The sequence below is a fragment of the Balaenoptera physalus genome (assembly GCF_965194825.1).
Source record: "Balaenoptera physalus genome assembly, chromosome: 8".
Lineage (NCBI taxonomy): Eukaryota > Metazoa > Chordata > Mammalia > Artiodactyla > Balaenopteridae > Balaenoptera > Balaenoptera physalus.
This window is the reverse complement of record NC_138887.1, coordinates 19819004-19838502: the sequence shown is the minus strand read 5'-3', so window position 1 is coordinate 19838502 and position 19499 is coordinate 19819004. Positions and strand designations below refer to the sequence as shown.

At 37.8% G+C, this 19499-nt stretch overlaps 3 protein-coding genes across 6 annotated transcripts in view; 1 reads left to right on the top strand and 2 right to left on the bottom strand.

Annotated features, from left to right (window-relative positions):
- The window catches only part of NAPEPLD (N-acyl phosphatidylethanolamine phospholipase D), an 84577-nt gene extending 83525 nt beyond the window's left edge, over positions 1 to 1052 (bottom strand). The window contains exon 1 of one of the 2 annotated variants that reach the window (XM_082473583.1): positions 898 to 1052. The gene's annotated coding sequence lies outside the window, so the exon portion shown is untranslated. The remainder of the gene's footprint in view (positions 1 to 897) is intronic. The other variant, XM_082473582.1, reaches the window with a different exon arrangement.
- Positions 1053 to 1095: 43 nt separating this feature from the next.
- PMPCB (peptidase, mitochondrial processing subunit beta) lies at positions 1096 to 19465 on the top strand. The gene is made up of 13 exons (XM_082473577.1): positions 1096 to 1248; positions 2296 to 2436; positions 3155 to 3241; positions 3609 to 3738; positions 8740 to 8938; positions 9337 to 9416; positions 12004 to 12116; positions 12986 to 13129; positions 14650 to 14810; positions 15745 to 15830; positions 15914 to 16002; positions 16177 to 16252; positions 16342 to 19465. Exons 1-13 carry the CDS (start codon positions 1144 to 1146, stop codon positions 16404 to 16406), a joined length of 1476 nt encoding a protein of 491 aa, XP_082329703.1. The 5' UTR covers positions 1096 to 1143; the 3' UTR covers positions 16407 to 19465.
- The window catches only part of DNAJC2 (DnaJ heat shock protein family (Hsp40) member C2), a 27338-nt gene continuing 24442 nt past the window's right edge, over positions 16604 to 19499 (bottom strand). For all 3 annotated transcript variants that reach the window (XM_082473537.1, XM_082473538.1, XM_082473539.1), the window contains 2 exons: positions 17019 to 17173; positions 16604 to 16757 (listed from right to left, as the gene is read on the bottom strand). In XM_082473537.1, coding sequence (XP_082329663.1) covers positions 16683 to 16757; positions 17019 to 17173 — 230 coding nt within the window. In that variant the 3' untranslated portion in view covers positions 16604 to 16682. The remainder of the gene's footprint in view (positions 16758 to 17018; positions 17174 to 19499) is intronic.

Sequence of the window (19499 nt, the reverse complement as noted above, 5' to 3'; positions counted from 1 at the left end):
AGGCAGGAAAGGGGTGTATCAATTGGATGTTGAGAGTGGGGAAAAAGGGAGGAGCTGAGGATGAAACTGGGTTTCTGGTTTGGATGTCTGCTGAATGGAGGTAACATTTGCTGGTTTGCATTGAATATACAGGAATAGACTCCTGCGCAAGACAGTGAAGCGCATTTTGGACAAGTTGATATTGAGGTGCCAATGGGATACTCAAGTGTAGTTGTCTAGTCACTGAGTGGTTAAGGGGTCCTGGAGCTCAAGAGAGGGGCCTGGTTGGGTAGACAGGAAAGGCCTCAGGTGAAAGTGGAAACCATCAGGGACAGTGTGCAGTAGAAGAGGCCCAGGCCCAGGTCCAGAACCCTGGGGAACAGCAACTTTCAGGGCAAAATGGTGTGGTGTTTAAGTGCAAAGGCTTTGGAGCCACACAGCCTGTTATTAGTGTCCTGACCTCAGGGAAATTATTTACCCCAGTTTCCGCATCTGTAAAATGAGCATATTGAATAGCACAGTTAGAACAGTGCTTGCGATTTTTAGTTTCACTGAGATCTGTGAATAAAGAGCTGCCCAAGAAGGTGAAGAAGAAGGGACCAGGAGAAGGAGGAGGAGCTCTTAAGATACAAGGAGGAAAGACAATTTCACAGAGACTTACCATGTCAAATTCAGCCCAGAGGACTGTACGATAAGGTCTATGAAGTGTCCATCTTTCAGCAATTAGTGGCTTCACCAAGAGCAATTTCCGTGGAATGGAATGAGCCAGACTGTAAAGTGTTGAAAAGTGAGTAGGGGTCAACGCTGATACTGCCCTCCCTCCCCTCACCGCGCCTCTCTCTCCCGCTAAAGGCCTCCCCTAAGGACAGTGAGTTGTGGATCACATTCCCCTATTTCCAATATGTTGTACCAGGTTACCTTTCATTCTTCTACATTTGTGCCTTGCACGTCGTAGGCGACTGAAGTAACTGCTGATACAGGGGCTTCTACAGACTTCTTAATTCGCGTTATTAGACTGCTCGCCATCACGTCCAGGTCGATTCCTTCCACGACTGCTTAGAGGAGTGTCATTCCCATCATGGCCACTTGGTGGGGCCCGCCCTCTCGTCTGGGACCTCAGGTCACGACCTCGGAAGCACATCCTTCACACAGGCTCGAGGTGAGATGATGGCGGCTGCGGCGGTGGCCCGAGCGGTGGTGTTGCCCGCGGTGCGGCGGAGGCTCTGCGGTTTCACCGAGAGGCTCCTGGCCGGAGGTGCTGCCAGGCGGGTGAGCTTCCCTCCACTTGTTTGGGTGCCGCCGGGACCAAGCTAGGCCGGGCCTCTCCCGCAGAACTCCGCGCGGCGAGCCTGAGTCACGGGCGCCCTGCCGGGCCGCGGGCGTCGGATCCACCCCCCCCCACCCCAAACGGCGGGTCGGGCCTTCCCAGCCGGGACCCGTGGGGCATCAGGCGGCCGGGGACGCTTATCTCCCGCCGGCGCTGGGCTGGCTTTGGTCCCCCGCAGCGCGTGACCCGCCAGTGACGTGTGGCGTGACGCTGGTTTACCGGCCCCCTGCCCTAGTCACTCGGGAGTCATTATAAAGGGTGCGTGTTGATCACTGAAATGGCAGTGGTTGCCATTGGGGGAAATTAAAAAGTGAGGACCCCACCCCGCCCGCCCCGAGTTCTGTTTTTTCTTAAAACAGCGTCTTCATCATGAGCTCTGCTTCCTGCGAACCCCGGGGTAGCTAAAGGAAAAGTTTGTCTGTATATGTATATTTCTCGTGCGAGACTAGCTTTGTCTAGAGGAAAAGAAAAACTGGGGATAGGCGAATAGTCCATAGCCAACAAGTCAGTCAGCCAGAGTGTATCTTGAGCATCTGCCCTTCTTCCTGCCTTCTCTTTTTCTACCTTTTTAAAAACTTTGCTTTTCTTAAACGGTGGAAACCGTAAGCATTTCTACGTTGTGTATAGGTATTTTTATATTTTTCGCTCCCTTTCTTGGCTTCCCCCACTCACCCACCCCCGCTTGCCCTCCTATGGTGAATATTAAACATTTCTAGGAGAAGTATTGAAATAAAAGTAGTTTCTTTCAGGATAATGATAATAACTGTTTATTTTCCTTAAGGAAAGGGCATTTGTAGACATGTTGCTGGCTTTAGGAAAGTGGTTGGTTGAGGAATGTTCTCAACATAGTCCAGCAAAGGGGTGGGTCTCAGTGGAATAAAAGTTAAGGAGGAAAGAGTACTTTATAGAGTCTCTTTGAGATAGATTTGGTTTTCTAATCAACATTTCATATTAGAATAGTTTTGCTTCTTCCCTCCACCCCCAACTAGTCACTATATTTTGGAGGAAACAGATTGAGAAGTACACAGGCTGCTACACAAGTTGTTCTGAATGTCCCTGAAACACGCGTAACCTGTTTGGAGAACGGACTCAGAGTGGCCTCTGAAGACTCTGGGCTCTCAACATGCACAGTAAGTGATCTAGTCTGACCCCTCATTAGGCGAGAGAGCAAACTGTTGATTTTAATTTAAGCTTTTCAGTTGGTTGGCAGGTGGTTGAAAGTAGCAGCAGTTACTTTGCCTTGACAAGTGACTGTCACTTGTGAATCTCTTCGTGTGATACTTCCATACCACGCAAGTGTCTACATCTGGTTCTTGTAGCCTGTTGTGTCATGTAGGGTTGATAATAATGAGAGAGATATATTTGCTGGACTACTCTGTGCCAGATGTTTTTACATATATTGTCTTATTTGATCTTTAAATAGTTCTTTGTAGCAGGGATCATCACATCCATTTTACAGTTGAAAAACAGGATCAGAGAAGTTAAATGGTTTTGTCCAAGGTCACACAGCTAATACATGACAGAACCAGGATTTGAACCTAGATTTTCTGACAGTCTCTGATGTTCTTTATACTATACTTGTTAATTGACTGTAGTAACACATTGGGCTAAGAATCTAGGTCGTCAGTAAAGCTGGCAAGTAGCTATTTGTGGCACCCAGCAGTAGCCTGATGACCAAAATTTTTAAATCTCATAGTTCATAGGACTGAACTGTCAATCCGCTCAAGAAAACTTTAATGTTAAAGCTGGAAAGCATTTGTCAGCAAAAGGAAGAAGACTGCCCCCTACCCCTTCCCCTCAAAAGAAAGAAGATGATGTCTTATTTAATTCTTACTTGATTGCATTAAGGTTGGGCTTTGGATTGATGCTGGAAGTCGATATGAAAATGAGAAGAATAATGGAACAGCTCACTTTCTGGAGCATATGGCTTTCAAGGCAAGTTATAAGACTTTTTTTTTTTTAATGAATTTTTCTTTAAGAGGCAGTAAACACAAAATCTCATTCTCAGGTAAGGAGAACTATAATAGTATAGCATGTTTTATTTTTATTATTTTTAAAATCCTTTTTTCAGGATAATTACCTGAAATAATTACTGATAATTGCTCTGTAGAGCTGAAACAAGGATTTTCTCTTGGGATGTGAGGGTCATCTGAAAGTATGCCGCTATTTCTGAAGCCTGATGTACTTTAGAAACCAAATTTGGTCCTTGCATAGGCTTATGTCCTCATACTCGTTGTCTGAAGTGTTTAGAACAGATGAGGGATAAAGGAAGAGGTCATAATTTTTTTCTCTTTTATTTCAGGGCACCAAAAAGAGATCCCAGTTAGATCTGGAGCTTGAGATTGAAAACATGGGTGCCCATCTCAATGCCTATACCTCCAGAGAGCAGACCGTATATTATGCCAAAGCATTCTCTAAAGATTTGCCCAGAGGTATTGTTACACGTAATCTCCACAGGAATTCAGAAGTAATTTAGTGCTGTTTACATTATGTTTGTTGAGAGAGAAAATGAAAAAAATGAACCAAACTTTGGGTGAGGGGGGGGCACCTGTTTTTATTTTTTCCTCCAAATATGAGAAACGATAAAAATATTTGTAGGCTGCAGGACTTGGTGCGAACCAGGCCCTGACACTTGATTCAAATATTACTTCCTCCAGAGCCATACCTGTGTAGTGAACCATTTTTAATTGTTTTACTATTTATTTACTTTTACTGCCTACTTTTTGTTTCTGTTTTTTCTCTATCCTGTTATCTGAATATTTTATTTCTACAAGTCAGAACAGATTTTCTATCTACTGACTGCTGGGCTTTGTTTTTGAACAAAACTTGCTTGCTTCTTTATTGCATTTGCACATTCTGGTTCCTCATCCTGGAGTGCACTTCTTTCTTACTGTCCTTTCCATTAATTTTTTTCAAAATTCAATTTATTTAAACTAAAAAAAAACAAAAACCAATACAGATCACCGATCCCCCAACTCCCGCCCCAGCAATGATCAATCTGTTCTCTGTATCTATGAGCTTGGGTGTTTTTTTGTTTTCGATTTTTTTTTCCCCACATATAAGAGAGATCATATGATGTTTGTTATTTCTCTGTCTGACTTTTTCGCTTAGCATAATGCCATTGAAGTTCATCCATGCCATTGCAAATGGCAAGATTTCATTCTTTTTTATGGCTGAGTAATAATACGCCTCTCTTTGTATGTGAGTGTGTATTTGTGTATCACAACTTCTTTATCCATTCATTCATTGATGAACACCTAGGTTGTTTCCATATCTTGGCTGTTGTACATAACTCAGTGAACACAGAGGTAGATCTTTTCAAGTTAGTGTTTTTGTTTTCTTTGGATAAATATGCAGAAGTGGAATTGCTGGATTGTATGGTAGTTCTATTTTTAATTTTTTAAGGAAATTCCATATTGTTTTCTATCGTGGCTGCACCAAGTTTACATTCCCACCAACAGTGTACAAGGGTTTCTTTTTCTCCACATCCTTGCTAACCCTTGTCTCTAGTCTTTTTGATAGCAGCCATTCTAACAGGTATGGGGTGATAGCTCATTGTCGTTTTGATTTGCACTTCCCTGATGATTAACGATGTTGAGAATCTTTTCATGTACCTGTTGGCCATCTGTGTGTCTTCTTTGGAAAAATGTTTATTTAGATCTTCTGCCTGTCTTTTAATCTGATTGTTTTCTTCCTATTGGTTTCTATGAGTTCTTCATATATTTTGGATATTCGCCCCTTATCAGATATATGATTCGCAGATATCGTCTTCCATTCAGGAGGTTGCATTTTCATTTTGTTGATGTGCAGAAGCTTTTTAGTTTGATGTAGTTCTACTTGTTTATTTTTGCTTTTGATGTCAGATTCAAAAAATCATCACCAAGACTTACGTCAAGGAGCTTATTACTTCCTCAGTTTTCTTCTACCAGTTTTATGGTTTCAGGCCTTCTGTTCAAGCCTTTGATTAATTTTGAGTTAATTTTTGTGTATAATAGGTGTCCAATTTCATTCTTTTCCATGTGGCCGATTTTCCCAACACCATTTATTGAAGAGACTATCCTTTCTTTGTTGTATATTTTTGGATCTTTGTTGTAAATTAATTGATCATATATGCTTGGGTTTATTCTGGGCTCTCTGTTGTGTTCCATTGATTCAGTACCTGGTTTTATGTACCATACTGTTTTGATTACTATTCTTTGTAATGTTTGAAATCAGGGCGCATGATGCTTTCAGCTTTGTTCTTCTTTCGCAAGATTGCTTTGGCTATTTGGGGTCTTTTGTGGTTCCATACAAATTTTAGGATTGTTCATTATATTTCTGTGAAAAATGCCATTGGAATTTTGATAGGGATTGCATTGAGTCTGTATGTTGCTTTCGGTAGCTTGGACATTTTAACAACATTAATTCTTCTAATCCATGAGCATGGACTATCTTTCCATTTCCTTGTGTTGTCTTCAGTTTCTTTCCTTAATGTCTTGTAGTTTTCCTCAATTAAATTTATTCCTAAGTATTTTATTCCTTTTGATGCAATTGTAAATGGGATTACTTCTTATTTTCTCTTTCTGATAGTTCATTATTAGTGTATAGGAACACAACAGATTTTTGCTTATTGACTTTGTATTTTGCAGCTTCACTGAATTCGTTTATTAGTCCTAACAGTTTTTTTGATGGAGTCTTTAGTGTTTTTTATATGTAATATCATGTCATCTGCAAATAGTGATAGTTTTACTTCTTCCTTTCCAATTTGGATGCCTTTGATTTCTTTTTCTTGCCTAATTGCTCTGACTAGGAGCAATTTTTTTAATTCCTTGTTTGTTACAAAAACTCTGAAGCAGAGTAAGCAAGTGTTCACTTAAAAGATTATTGATGATTGTTTTCATAGCAATAACATAAAAGATTTTATTTTTATTTTGTAGGAGTAAAATAATTATTCTGACAGCATAGCTATTTTTTGTAGTTACTACGTTGTAGAGTGTTTTGGATATCTTAAGGGAAAGTTATTACACAAAACATTTTCCCAATGGGAGAATTAACCAAAAAATGTAGCAGTTTTAGTGATAATTGGTGAGACTATTAATCTTTAAGGTCCTTGTATAGTTGTAGTTAATTTCATTACTTTGAAATTTTGGATTCCTAATAGGCTTTCATTAATAATGTTTGAATGCCACTTTACACAAGTACCTTTGTATATATGTAATTTGTGTATATATCATCTCATTTGTTCAGCATAGTAATCAGATAAGTGTCTCCACCGTGCAGTTGTGGAAATTGAGGCCCAGCCCAGACTGTGACTTTCCCCGGATCACATAACTTAGTGGCTTACTGTGGACTCAAATGCGTGTCTTCTCACTCAGATTCACTGTGTCAGGTTGCTTTGTCAAAACAACACAACAAAACAACTACCACCTGCAAATAAATAAAGTAAAATTTTCATAACATGGTAGCCTAACTTTTGCATTAAAACCAATGAAAATGAAAACAGTGGAGGGTGTGTTAGTTTGAATTGCAAAAAACATTGGTTAGATTCTTAATGATATCCCTAGAAATAGTTTTTGCCCCAGGACTAGTTAGGCACTAAGAACAAAGGGCTAGGCCAGGCTACTTTAAAGGACTGTTCATTCTAGCCTGTCTCTCTCCTTTATTTACACAGAGAACAGCAAAGAAAGCAAAAAAGAGGACTAGAGAAAGGAAGAGAGAATTTAGAAGACCTTGTTTTTTCTTTCTGGCTTCTGGCTGGGAAGGACAGAGTCCCTGCCAGTGGGAGTGGAAATGGAAAAGAGAGGCGCTCTTTGAGGAATCCAAAATGGAAGTGCTCTCTGAAGCAGATCCCACTTTGGGAATTTGCTTGAGGCTTTTATACTCTCAGTTAGGTGAAACCTGGTGTGTGAGGTAATAATTAGATGTTTAGACAAGTGGTCTTCAAACTTTTATGATCATCCATTCTTATCAGTAAGAGACTTGAACATATATCCTCAATATAGGTATATGTATAAATTAAATACATGTACTACTATACTAACATATACAGAATTACATATACATTAGAAAGAGAGAAGATTCTATGTAAAACATAAATATTGGGAAATATGAATCCCCACTTTAGAAGGTACCAATCTAGACTACTACTTCCAAATAAAGGAGGGTCTTCACACAGGATCTCTTGTCCTCCCATCTGTCTTTGGGCTCTTCCTTACCACCTGGGCCTTTATTTCTCTTGTCTGGACAGATAGGTTTTTTTTGTTTGTTTTTGTTTTTAAATTTTATTGGAGCATAGTTGATTTACAACATTGTGTTAGACAGAGAGATGGTTTTACAGATAATTTTTTTCTTTTTGCCCAGGATCTCAGTCCCAGCCTATTCTAGCAGTCTGTTTTGTCATGTTGGGTAGTCTGTAGAGGTAATTAATTACAGGAGGTCCTTGGTATTTGAACACTATTGCTTCTGAGAGAAGTCACCTTAAAGTGAACTTAAAACAAGGAACAGAAATTTACAGCAGAGTAACAAAATGAAACTAAAGTTTATAAATTTGTTTTATATTGACTAAAATTTAGATTGTGATTGCAACTATATACTAATTCTTCAAGGATGGTTTAGGTTTTCCATTTTTGGAGAAGTATGTACTTTTTCTGATAAAATTGCTTAATAGCATGATATATCCTTTAGTTCACTTGTGGCTTTTTGCAAATTAGGGTCATTTTTGTATAAATACTTGAGGGTTTTATCAGTTTTTCCAAGGGTCACTTTTAATCCCTTGATAGTCATATTATCTCTTTTGGGGTACCTATCCTTTTTTTCAAATCTTAACTGCTCCAGCTCTGTTGGATCATCATTTATCAGTGACTTTACTAATTAATGGTCAGAGTCTACCAGCATTGACCAGAATCTAACCAACATTGACCATTAACTGGAGTTAAGTGGGGAAAGGTATTTGAGAGGACACTAATTCTGTAAGTGGTTCACTGGGGTTATATATTAGATTACGATGGTTCTTGGCTTCTTAATATAGTAGCCTCGTTGCTGTGGGATCTTGGGTAGTAAATATTTGGGTGATGTCGGCTCTCTGTGTGTACCTATGTGCTCTGAGTAGAAAGATAATTTTCTCCTTACCATTGTCACAGAGAACAATATACAGTTATATGCAGATTTCCATGACCGTTTTGAAGTGGTTGTAGGCAGAGTCATTATAAGTGTTGTGGGGACTTCTGGCAAATTTAGTTTTCCTCAAGTTCATCTGTACCACAGGGGATTGCATTTCTCATTTTAATTTAGTCCTTTTAGGTATATCAAATTATAGAAACATTTCTTCCCAGTTTAATCATTTAGTCAGTATTGAGTGATGGTCACTATCATGGTTTCTGATGCTAGTTTAATAGATTTTAAATAGAGAAAATTTAAGATTTTAGTGTTTCTTCTTGTGTTTTATTTTCAATAAGCTGTGGAAATTCTTGCTGATATAATACAAAACAGCACATTGGGAGAAGCAGAGATTGAACGTGAACGTGGAGTAATCCTTAGAGAGATGCAGGAAGTTGAAACCAATTTACAAGAAGTTGTTTTTGATTATCTTCATGCCACAGCTTATCAAAATACTGCACTTGGACGGACAATTTTGGGACCAACTGAAAATATCAAGTAGGTATAATTCTCATTTTTTTTTTTTTGAGAAAAAATTTGAATTGTGAAAATTAACATTCACAAACATTCAAAAAGCATGTTTCAGAAAGTAATTTTTTACCCCCAATAATCTGAATGAAATTGTACTTAAGCTACACTTTAGCCCCACCTAACTCTCAGGTGTCTGGGTTTGTAGCTACTTCTGGAATAAACAAATGATGGTATTAAATCTTTTTTTTTTTTTTTTTTTTTGATATATAAATGTTGAAATTCTTTGATATTTGTTGCATATATCCTATTTCTGACTGCATTTAACTTAGAATACCTTTAAGGTCCAATTTAATTTCAGGTATATTATGTGAGGATCTGTGCTTTTAAATTTCCTTTTAATATTGCTTTTTTTACTCCATTTACAGATCTATAAATCGTAAGGACTTAGTGGATTATATAACCACACATTATAAGGGGCCAAGAATAGTACTCGCTGCTGCTGGAGGTTAGTTTAAATTTCTGTGACTGTTTTAAACACAGAGTGATGTGCTTATCAGTTTGATCCTATTGGGAGATGTCTTTAGAGTTTTTATTTAGAGAGCAGATTGTTAAATGTGCTGGGTAAGGGCAATGTGGAGCCCTGGAACCAGACTTTTCCTCTGTCTTCTCTTTAGTAGAGTTTTTCTTTTTTTTTCTTTTAATTTTTATTTATTTTTGGCTGTGTTGGGTCTTCGTTGCTGCATGCAGGCTTCCTCTCATTGCGGTGAGCGGGGGCCACTCTTCGTTGTGGTGTACAGGCTTCTCATTGCGGTGGCTTCTCTTGTTGCGGAGCATGGGCTCTAGGAACGCGGGCTTCAGTAGTTGTGGCACATGGGCTCAGTAGTTGTGGCTCGCGGGCTCTAGAGCGCCGGCTCAGCAGTTGTGGCACATGGGCTTAGTTGCTCTGCAGCATATGGGATCTTCCCGGACCAGGGCACAAACCCGTGTCCCCTGCATTGGCAGGCGGATTCTTAACCACTGGCCACCAGGGAAGCCCAGTAGAGTTTTTCAATGGGAAAACTTAGTGACCCTCCAATATATAAGTGTGCACACATAATGGAATTTACTTGTAAGAAAAAGGCAAATGAGTGAACTGGGAGATAATGACACTTGGAAGATGGTGTTCTATGGTTTGGGAATCTCTTGAGATTTTAAATTACTTCTTGAGAACCAGCTTCATCCTTGGTCAGGCATGGTATGAGTATGTTATGTTGTTTATTCATTCTTTGATTTGTTCGTTCTTTCAGTAACATCTGCTAGTTACTGAGAAGGGGAAGTATATAGGGGATTAGGAGAATATTTAATGGGAATCTGAACATGCAAGTGGCATCAGGACAAGGCTTCCTCGTGAGAACATGTTTGAAGCCAGTGAATGAAAGAAAATTCACATTAGATTTTGCTAGATTTCCTGGTAGTCTGAATTTAGGCAAATTGTACATTTTATTGGTTTCCAGTTTTGTGTTCTCTTTCTCTTTTTAGGACAAAGTGAAGATACATGGAATGTTCTTTTGTGTAAATTTAATTTTTCTCTCTTTAGAAATGACAATAAAAATTCTAGTTGACCTGGATAGACTTTGAGCTCATTACTTGGGAATAATGGAGAAGCTGAAAATGAGGGTTAAATATCTTGAAACGTGTTACCTTTGTGTGGCAGACACGTGTGCTCTGAAGTTATCTTGAGTTAGTAACATTGTTTCTAAAATGGCTGGTGCTGACTGGGGTTCAACAATTGAAACTGCCTTGGAAAGGGGAACACTTGGTTGGATGGGGCCTCAGCAGCTAAGCTGTCTGGGATGTCTCTGCCATTGTTGGTGGCAAATGGATGCAGTGGGTTTTATCATAGTTCATTGGTTCACTTTGACATCACCAGAGTTGGGATACCTTACAATTAATTAGTGGCCTATCCTAGATTAATTAGCATTTTGTCTTATTGGTACATAAGTGATGTTTCTTACCAACAGTGGCATCTTAACGTCAGTGAAATAGGCCAGACCTAACTTCATTTAAAAAAATAAAATTTACCGACTCCTCCGCCTTTTGGATAGAGGTAAGCAGAGGTGGTGCTGGGGCAGGAGCTGAATATCTGGAACATCCAACCAGGAGGGCTATAGGTGAAGGTGGTAAAACAGTGGGAGTGGTTGTTAATTGCTGAGAACTGTGTGCATGTTCATGGTTCTACACTCTCTGCTTGTCATCCTTGTACCACCAGGTCTTCCTATTGTTTTGTCACCCCCTGGATTGATATCCAAGGTGGCTCTCCTACATAGTGATTGTGAAAACGTGTGTAATCATTCACTGTCTTGCTTTATACCAGAGATTTGTTTGGAAAATATGGGTGTAAGTTGTGCTTTTATGTTCTAATGGAATGTGTCATTAAAAAAAAATCTTGTGGTGATATTTTTTAAGGCACTTACCCATGTTTAAATTTGTCTTGTAAGTTTAGGTATCTTTCACTGACTGAATCTGTTTGGATCCCAAGTTCAGAAAATAAGGGATATAGAATCTAAGTAATTCTTAAGTTTTGGATGGCAAGTAGTGAGTGTTTGAATAGCTATGAATTTATTCAGAAATTTATATGAGGTTATTTTGTTCCTGAATTTTGATAGCAGAGGACAGAGAAAGAAGCATATCTTGTATCCGGCTTTCTTTAAATGATATATTCTTTTCTACTTTAAAAAATTTATTGAAAAGTGACTTTTCCTTGCTAGTTAGCATTCTAGGACTTTTAGTTATTTAATATAACGATTCTGTATGGAAAATGGTATTTTCAAGCTGTCTTATTATCCTTATCTGTGAATCCATTGGTATGTTATGAAAACTGTGATTGTTCTTCAGAATGAGAAAAGTGTGCAGCCCCGAGCCTTATAACCAGGGAAAAAGCGTGCTCTGTGAGCTTACTCTTGAAAAGGCTTTTAGTCAGAGAAAGCAGTCCATGTGTAACCTGTATCACGTTATACCACCTTGAGCTTATTGTAAACAGAAGTATTGGCAGTTCGTTGTGTGCTTTACATTGCACTGCTACTGGATATATAACATATTTTTCTTCAATTCAGGAGTTTCCCATGATGAACTGCTTGAGTTAGCAAAGTTTCATTTTGGTGACTCTTTGTCCACACACAAAGGAGAAATACCAGCTCTGCCTCCCTGCAAATTCACAGGAAGTGAGGTAGGGCAAGCCTCCTAAGCTAGTGTTTTAACCCTTTGGGTTTCTTGTGTTGTATTTATGAATGTGTGTAGCAAATGTGCCTGTTTCTAACAGTAAAATGGAAGAAGCCAAAGGAGTCCAACCGAGGATGGACTCAGTTGTTTATATTCTTTCCTGTTCCATATATTTAACCACCTATTTTTCTTTCCTAAGGAAGTAAGGTTTTAAGGAAAATATAATTTGGTCTTTTTGTGCTTTTTCTTTGATACTGTGCCCATTTTCCTATTGTAGGGCATAAAAGTATCTTTTATTTTAAAAACATCCCAAATTTTGACTTTTAATCAGGTTTATTCTTGGCTAAGTTCTGCCCACAGTACCTTTCTGGGGGGTAGCTGTTAAAGCCAGAACTTGTAGAGAACCTGCTACGTGTCAGCTGTATCTTTAAGCCTCATTAGAAGCTTAGTTTGCCACATTAGGGATGATGCTCATATAGTTGTATCTGGAGAGAAGCCTGATGTTGGCAGTTGCGTAAGACTGTAGCATTGGCAGTACAGAAAGAAGCCTGTTATGGCAAGATTAGCTTAAATTTAGAGAGTCAGAAAAATTCAGACTGACAAACGATTATTTTCTACCAGTGAAATAATGCAATGCTTGTTGACCAGGTTATTATCTGGTGGCTGTGTCTGGACTATTTCAGTTGGAGATCTTTTGGTGAAATTCTTGTGGACTAGACTGTACAGTGTAATGAGGCCTAATGGTTTAAAAAACAAAGGAGTGTCATGGTGAGCATTTTAACTTTGCAGTTAATGGAGCTGGTGAGTTTGTTTCTTGTTAAGCATGTTATATAGTGGTAAACTTAACTAGAGCTTTGTATCCTTTATCCTAACTAGATTCGAGTGAGGGATGACAAGATGCCTTTGGCACATCTTGCAATAGCTGTTGAAGCTGTTGGTTGGGCACATCCAGATACAATCTGTCTCATGGTTGCAAACACACTGATTGGCAACTGGGATCGCTCTTTTGGAGGAGGAATGGTAAGTGATTTTAAAAGTAAATTTCCATAATAAATGAGAAGATGAAACTCTGTACTATGAATTTTGACTTAAAATATAAACTGATCCTGGATTGCATCCTGGGCCAGAAAAAAACAATTTTTTTCTTTTGCCATATTGGCAAATTTTGAATAAGGATAGAAGGATTTGTTAATAGTAACATATCAGTGTCAATAGCCTAATTTTAATAATTGTACTGAGGTTAATCTCCTTGTTTTTCAGAAGTGCACATTAAAAAGTATTCAGGGGTAAAAAGGATATCTGCACTGTACTCTCAAACAATTGAAAAATATGTTAAAGAGAATGATAAAGCAAAAAAAAAAATGGTAAAGTAACAGGTGTTAAGGAATTTGGATAAAGGGAATTCTTTGTACTATTTATGTTACTAGTCAGTAGTCTGAAATTACTTCAAAATACAAAGTGTATATATTTGTACTCAAAGATTTTGACAAAATACATTTCATACAAGTATCTTAGGCTTCACATGCAATATAATTTCAGTTTTTTAAGCAAACAGCCAAAAGCTCTACAAATTGGGTTGATAATAGCTAATTATTTTAAATTTTTGTTGTTGTTCGCAAAGCATATTGGCATGGGTTATTCAATTTTTTGGTTGATATGGTTATAAATGATTATTAAACAAAGGTGGAACACAGAATTAGAAGTCATAACCATATCTCACATCAATCACTGCTAGAAGTGGAATGCTGGGCTGGATTGACCAAGGGACCCTGTGAACATGCCTGAACTTCAACATGTGAGGTCAACCCATTTTTAATTTTAGGGACAGCTTTGGCCTGATTGGATTTTTCCCTTTTTTTAATTTTAATTTTTATTTTATATTGGAGTATAGTTGATTTACAGTGTTGTGTTAGTTTCACGTGTACAGCTAAGTGATTCAGTTATATATACACATATATATCCATTCTTTTTCAGATTCTTTTCCCATTTAGGTTATTACAGAATATTGAGTAGAGTTCCCTGTTCTATACAGTAGGTTCCTTGCTGATTATTTTATACACAGTAGTATGTATATGTTAATCCCAAACTCCTAATTTATCCCTCCCCCAACCACGTTTCCCCTTTGGTAACCATGAGTTTGTTTTCAAAGTCTGTGAGTCTGTTTCTGTTTTGTAAATAAGTTCATCTGTATCTTTTTTTTTTTTTAGATTCCACATGTAAGTGATATCACTGACTTCACTTAATATGATAATCTCTAGGTCCATCAAAATGTATTATTTTAGAAGTGGGTGCAGCTACTAAATTAATTACAAGGATTCACTGCTTTAACATTGTGAATTTCTCTGGGGATGATGCATTGGGCTGGTGAGATTACTATAATTCTTAGTTTCAGTGAATTTTAGCTTTATTATTGAGATACTGCTGGATAAAACTGAGAAACAGCCTTTTAAGGCAGTCACGATTTTCACATCTCATTTTTCTTTCTGGTAATTTGGACACGTATACCTACAGTTCTCTTGGACGGTTTTTTTTCCTTACAGAATTTATCTAGCAAGCTGGCCCAGCTCACCTGTCATGGCAACCTCTGCCATAGCTTCCAGTCTTTCAACACTTCCTACACAGATACAGGATTATGGGGCATCTATATGGTTTGTGAACCAGCCACCGTTGCAGACATGCTACATGTTGTTCAAAAAGAATGGTGAGAAAAAATTTAAATCATGCTTAGAATTCCCACTTTAGACTAGTTTCTTTTTACACTGTTGATGCTGATTAATTTTTTATGGTGATGTTATTAGCATTTTATTAAGAGAACAAGACTTAAGTAGTAGCAGTTATTGCCGTGTTTTTAAAGATCACAGATGTTTCTTCTAAGTCTCATGTGAAGCTGATTTATACTATAGAAAATTCTTAATCAATCATTAAGAAGCAGATTACTTCAGAAAGAAGATCTTAAAAGTTAAAAATGTTTAAATGCCAACTAGAATTCTAGGAAATACTTCTAAAAGTTACCTGGCTTGGAAAGGCTGTGTTATGAAAATGAACCTGAAGTTGCCATTGCTAAAAGAAAAATGTAGTGTTTTAGTGAAAACTAGTACCTTGAGACAGGCAGAAGGGCCCAAAGCTTCTTGGAAAACTTTTATTTAGCTCTGGTCCCTTTCCTTCACCATTCTTAAATGGCTTACATCTCTCTAAGTCTAGTTGGAGTGTAATCATTAATTATTAGGTTTAAGTTAGACTCAACTGGATTCTTTTGAGAAACCAATGACCCACTGACCTATCTATCCCCTAGCAAGTCAGATCCTATCAGATGGGGATTCATGAATTTTCAAAATGACTGTAGCATTTCTCAAAATGTGGTCAGCCTATTTTTATATTGTATTGAATCTCTGCTAACCATATCATTTTTGAGAAATTAACACTACCAGGAAAATAATCAGTAATATTTTAACATTTGCTTAACTGTTGGGATCATTAATAATTTCAACTTTTTACTAAATTGAAATCATAATCACTGGTACATTGTGGTGTAATACATAGACTATAGCATCCTTTCTTTCTTTAGGTCATTAACTCATGAAACGCATAACATTTTCAAACTACTTTGACATTTGATTTTTCCAAATGGTTTTTAGGATGCGACTCTGTACAAGTGTCACTGAAAGTGAAGTTGCACGAGCCAAGAATCTTCTGAAAACAAACATGTTGCTGCAACTTGATGGTAAAAGAATTAAAGACATAAGTCCTATTTTCATATGGTTGACTTACGTTCCAGTACTTAGTTTCCCCTTTTCTTTAAAACAGGTTCCACTCCCATCTGTGAAGATATTGGTAGGCAAATGTTATGCTATAATCGAAGAATTCCCATCCCTGAGCTTGAAGCAAGAATTGATGTAAGCAGTCCTTAGATACTATTGGGTCTTGTGTAAAATGATGCTTGTTACAACACCTGGAGATAGAGATACGCATCATAAATCTTGCTTTAGCTCTAGCTCTAAAATGTCCCAGGTATAGAATGTCTTCACTACTACAAAAAGCTCTGAATGCTTGTGTCTTCAATTTTTCAGGCTGTAAATGCTGAGGTAATTCGAGAAGTGTGTACCAAATATATTTATGATAAGAGTCCAGCTGTTGCTGCTGTTGGTAAGCCTGGCTCCTTTTCTCCTATGCAGAAAGTTGGCTAAGGACCTTCCTTCTATTTAGTTTTAACTGTCTTTTCTTTTAATCCTTAGGTCCCATTGAGCAGCTACCAGATTTTAACCAGATTTGCAGTAACATGTGCTGGCTTCATGATTAAAATGGTCCTAATAAACATATTTTGAACATATATATTTATAAAACCGAGGCCTGCAAGTCCTAAAGAAAAAAAAAATGAACATCTATACTGGTAAATATGAATGAAATACTATCTCAGACTTTGAAAGAATAAGACCACCACAATGAATGGTAGATCTCTGAGCTCTGAGAAATTATACTGGAACAACACACTTTAAGTATAGTTTTAAGAATAAAATTTTGTACAGTATTTTTAGTTTTATTATAAAAATGCACACACAACAAAGATTGTCATAAGTCATTTCTTGCCTCTACTTGCATTCAGCACTTGCTCTTGAGCAGCTTTCTTTGCTTTCACCATTTCGACAAGTTCCTAGGAAGGGAGAAAGATGTTACTTACACCAAGAAGTTGTCAGAATTTGCGGACATTTCTAGTGTTTGGTATAAGTATGTAAAACATCCAAACTGGGATGAATCTATACTGAAAAGGTTGATTTTCTCTAGTAACTGCCAGAGCTGGAAAGTTTCTAAGGTTGGTTATTTCTAATATTGGCCCCACGACTACTGTGGTATTGAATAAGCACAAAAACATAATTTAAATGATAATGGAATCTATACACTAAAGATCTACAACCTTATATCGTTTCATGCAGTCCTTCTTTGTCCTGCCAGGCACTGCTTCTGCTATTTTTTCCCATCTTTCAGGTGTATTTACTGGGTACGTTTTCAAAGCTTGTTCCAAAAGCTTCTGTTCTTCTGTTGTCCAAGGGGTGAAATCTGTGCATGGACCTGTTTAAGAAAAAATTTTGTTTGGAAAATTTTATCCTAATTGATAGAAAACTGTCCTGGAACACCTTCCCAGATGAGTCTTTTGGTACACATCTTGGTAAGTGCCCATTTGAATCTGTGATGTGCAATCTTGAACAGACCAAATTAGATGCACATATATACCTCTAGGTATTAATCACGGAAAAAACTTTAGATAGCTCACATCCCAGAAAAATATGAGACTTTTTTAAAGCACAATATGCTTTGTATTTCTGGTCTATCACAATCTAATCTTATATTCACCAGACTTTTTAAAAAAAGATCAGATTTAACATACACAGTTGAACTGTTTGGGTTCAAAACCACAATCACAAATCATTTAAGATTTCTGATAAATCTAGTTCCTTATAGCATAGGGAAAAGAGCTGCCTCCTACTTAGAAACTTTTAGCTCGATGAGAGCCTGGAAACCATTCTCGTTTTACACTGGAAGAAACAAGTTTAACAAAGCTAAGCCAAGCTCCCATGGTTTCAATGCTGTAGAGCCAAGGTGAGATTAGATTCCATTTCCAGTGTGGCACTGTCACCACGTCCACTAAAATCTTGTGGAGCCTACGCTGTACATCTCTACTAAACCAGACCTTTATGTTTGATAGAACACCTCATACATGTATCAGAAACAAACATATTCCTTCCTAAGGATGTAAGAAGTACACATCCCACTTCTGTAGGAAAATGAAAATGTTAAAATGGTTAAAAAGCTGATTTGGTTATTCTAAGTTAATGGATTACTGACAGCTTAGTTATTTCAGATCATGCAGTGAAAACACAGTGGCACCTATCCTACCAGTAGTGAGACTACCTCTTGAAATTGTATCCTGTGAGATCAGGTACAAAGTAAAGCCTAGAAATCTAAGTTATTTCCCAATTAAAAACACACTCACAGACACAGTGAACAAGTTGAAAAACGACACACCTTAGAACAAGGCAGAGAACTCGTATTTGAAGACAGATTAAAGACTGAAGCTTTTTTTGAAATCAGCTTTTAAATTCCAGGAACCCCTTAGTGGAATTTCCTTTTATTAGTTTGAAGCCCCATTTAACACCATTGATTTAATTCATTTCCTCTCTCTTGGAAAAAAGATGGAACTGACATATAATTATTATCTGCTACTTATTATCTGCTGTTATTATCCAGGGACTTCACAATACCAAAATGAATGAAACATGTAAAATTCCTATGAGAAATCACTATTCCAAAAAATGTGGCCAGCTTGCTATTTACTGGAGCAGTTGAAGAGAGAGGGACCTGCCCATTAAATCCATAAAAAGAGGTAAAGGAGTCAGGCCCAAGTACCATATCACTCCTGCCCTCACAGGGTCACCCATCTGCCAGAAAGCACAACCATCAGTGTCTGCCTCAAGCACGGAAACTAGTCCCACAAGAAAGGGCTGAGAATAACGCAGTAATATCTGAACATGTCTGATTTTTGTGGACAGCGTAAGGGGCAAGAGAATTATCTCCTTCTGAAATTTCCACTTATCTTTCTTAAAAGAGCCAAAATAATGCCCAGCCTAGACAAAAGTCACCCGATTTTGCAAATGCAACTTGCAAATGCAGAATGATTTTTTTCCCCTAATATTTTCAAACTGAAATTTTGGGATAATGAACCAGACCAAGAGTACAGGAAAAGTGGGACTGTTAAGACAGGGACAGGTCATCATGAAAAGTCAAGGCTGTCCGTTAATCCCAAAACATACATTTGGCACTGTGATCTGGAAAGCATATCCAAGATTAGCTTAGTTTAGGGAGAAAAGGACTGGTGGCTCACAAATGCATGTAGTGAAAGAGAACTTTTCAAACTTTTGTCAGCAACTCACAGTAAGGAAAAAAATGTCACATCCCAGACACTTACACACATGAACAAAAGTTTCACAAATACCCACTTACGTAATAGGTGTAATGCTCTCTGATATTTTCTATTCATGACCCATTAAACTGATTTCATGACCCACTTCTGAGTCATAATTTGCATTTGAAACATACTGGTCCAGAGTAATCAAATTAACTAGAACACCCAAGACATGTCAGCACAACAAATTGTGTCTGTATAACTAACTTGTTCTGAACCACGTAAGTTGCAGACATGCTGCCCCTTTACTCCTGTCTTCGCTTAAAAACAAGGACCTTTCCTTATATATAGTGTATTTTTCAAAATCAGGAAATCAACCTTGATAAAAAATTATCTCATCTACAGACCTTATTCAAATTTCAATTGTCCCAATATCCTTTAATACTAATTTGTAAAATGTGGTGAACAAAACTAACACAACCCCTCCCCTCATGG

Excerpts from the sequence above, each read along its gene's own strand:
- PMPCB (XM_082473577.1), top strand. The coding sequence starts at position 1,144 with ATGATGGCGGCTGCGGCGGTGGCCCGAGCGGTGGTGTTGCCCGCGGTG. Across the intron at positions 2,437-3,154 it reads CTGGGCTCTCAACATGCACA|GTTGGGCTTTGGATTGATGC; the intron begins GTAAGTGATCTA and ends GATTGCATTAAG. Across the intron at positions 16,003-16,176 it reads AGCTTGAAGCAAGAATTGAT|GCTGTAAATGCTGAGGTAAT; the intron begins GTAAGCAGTCCT and ends TCAATTTTTCAG.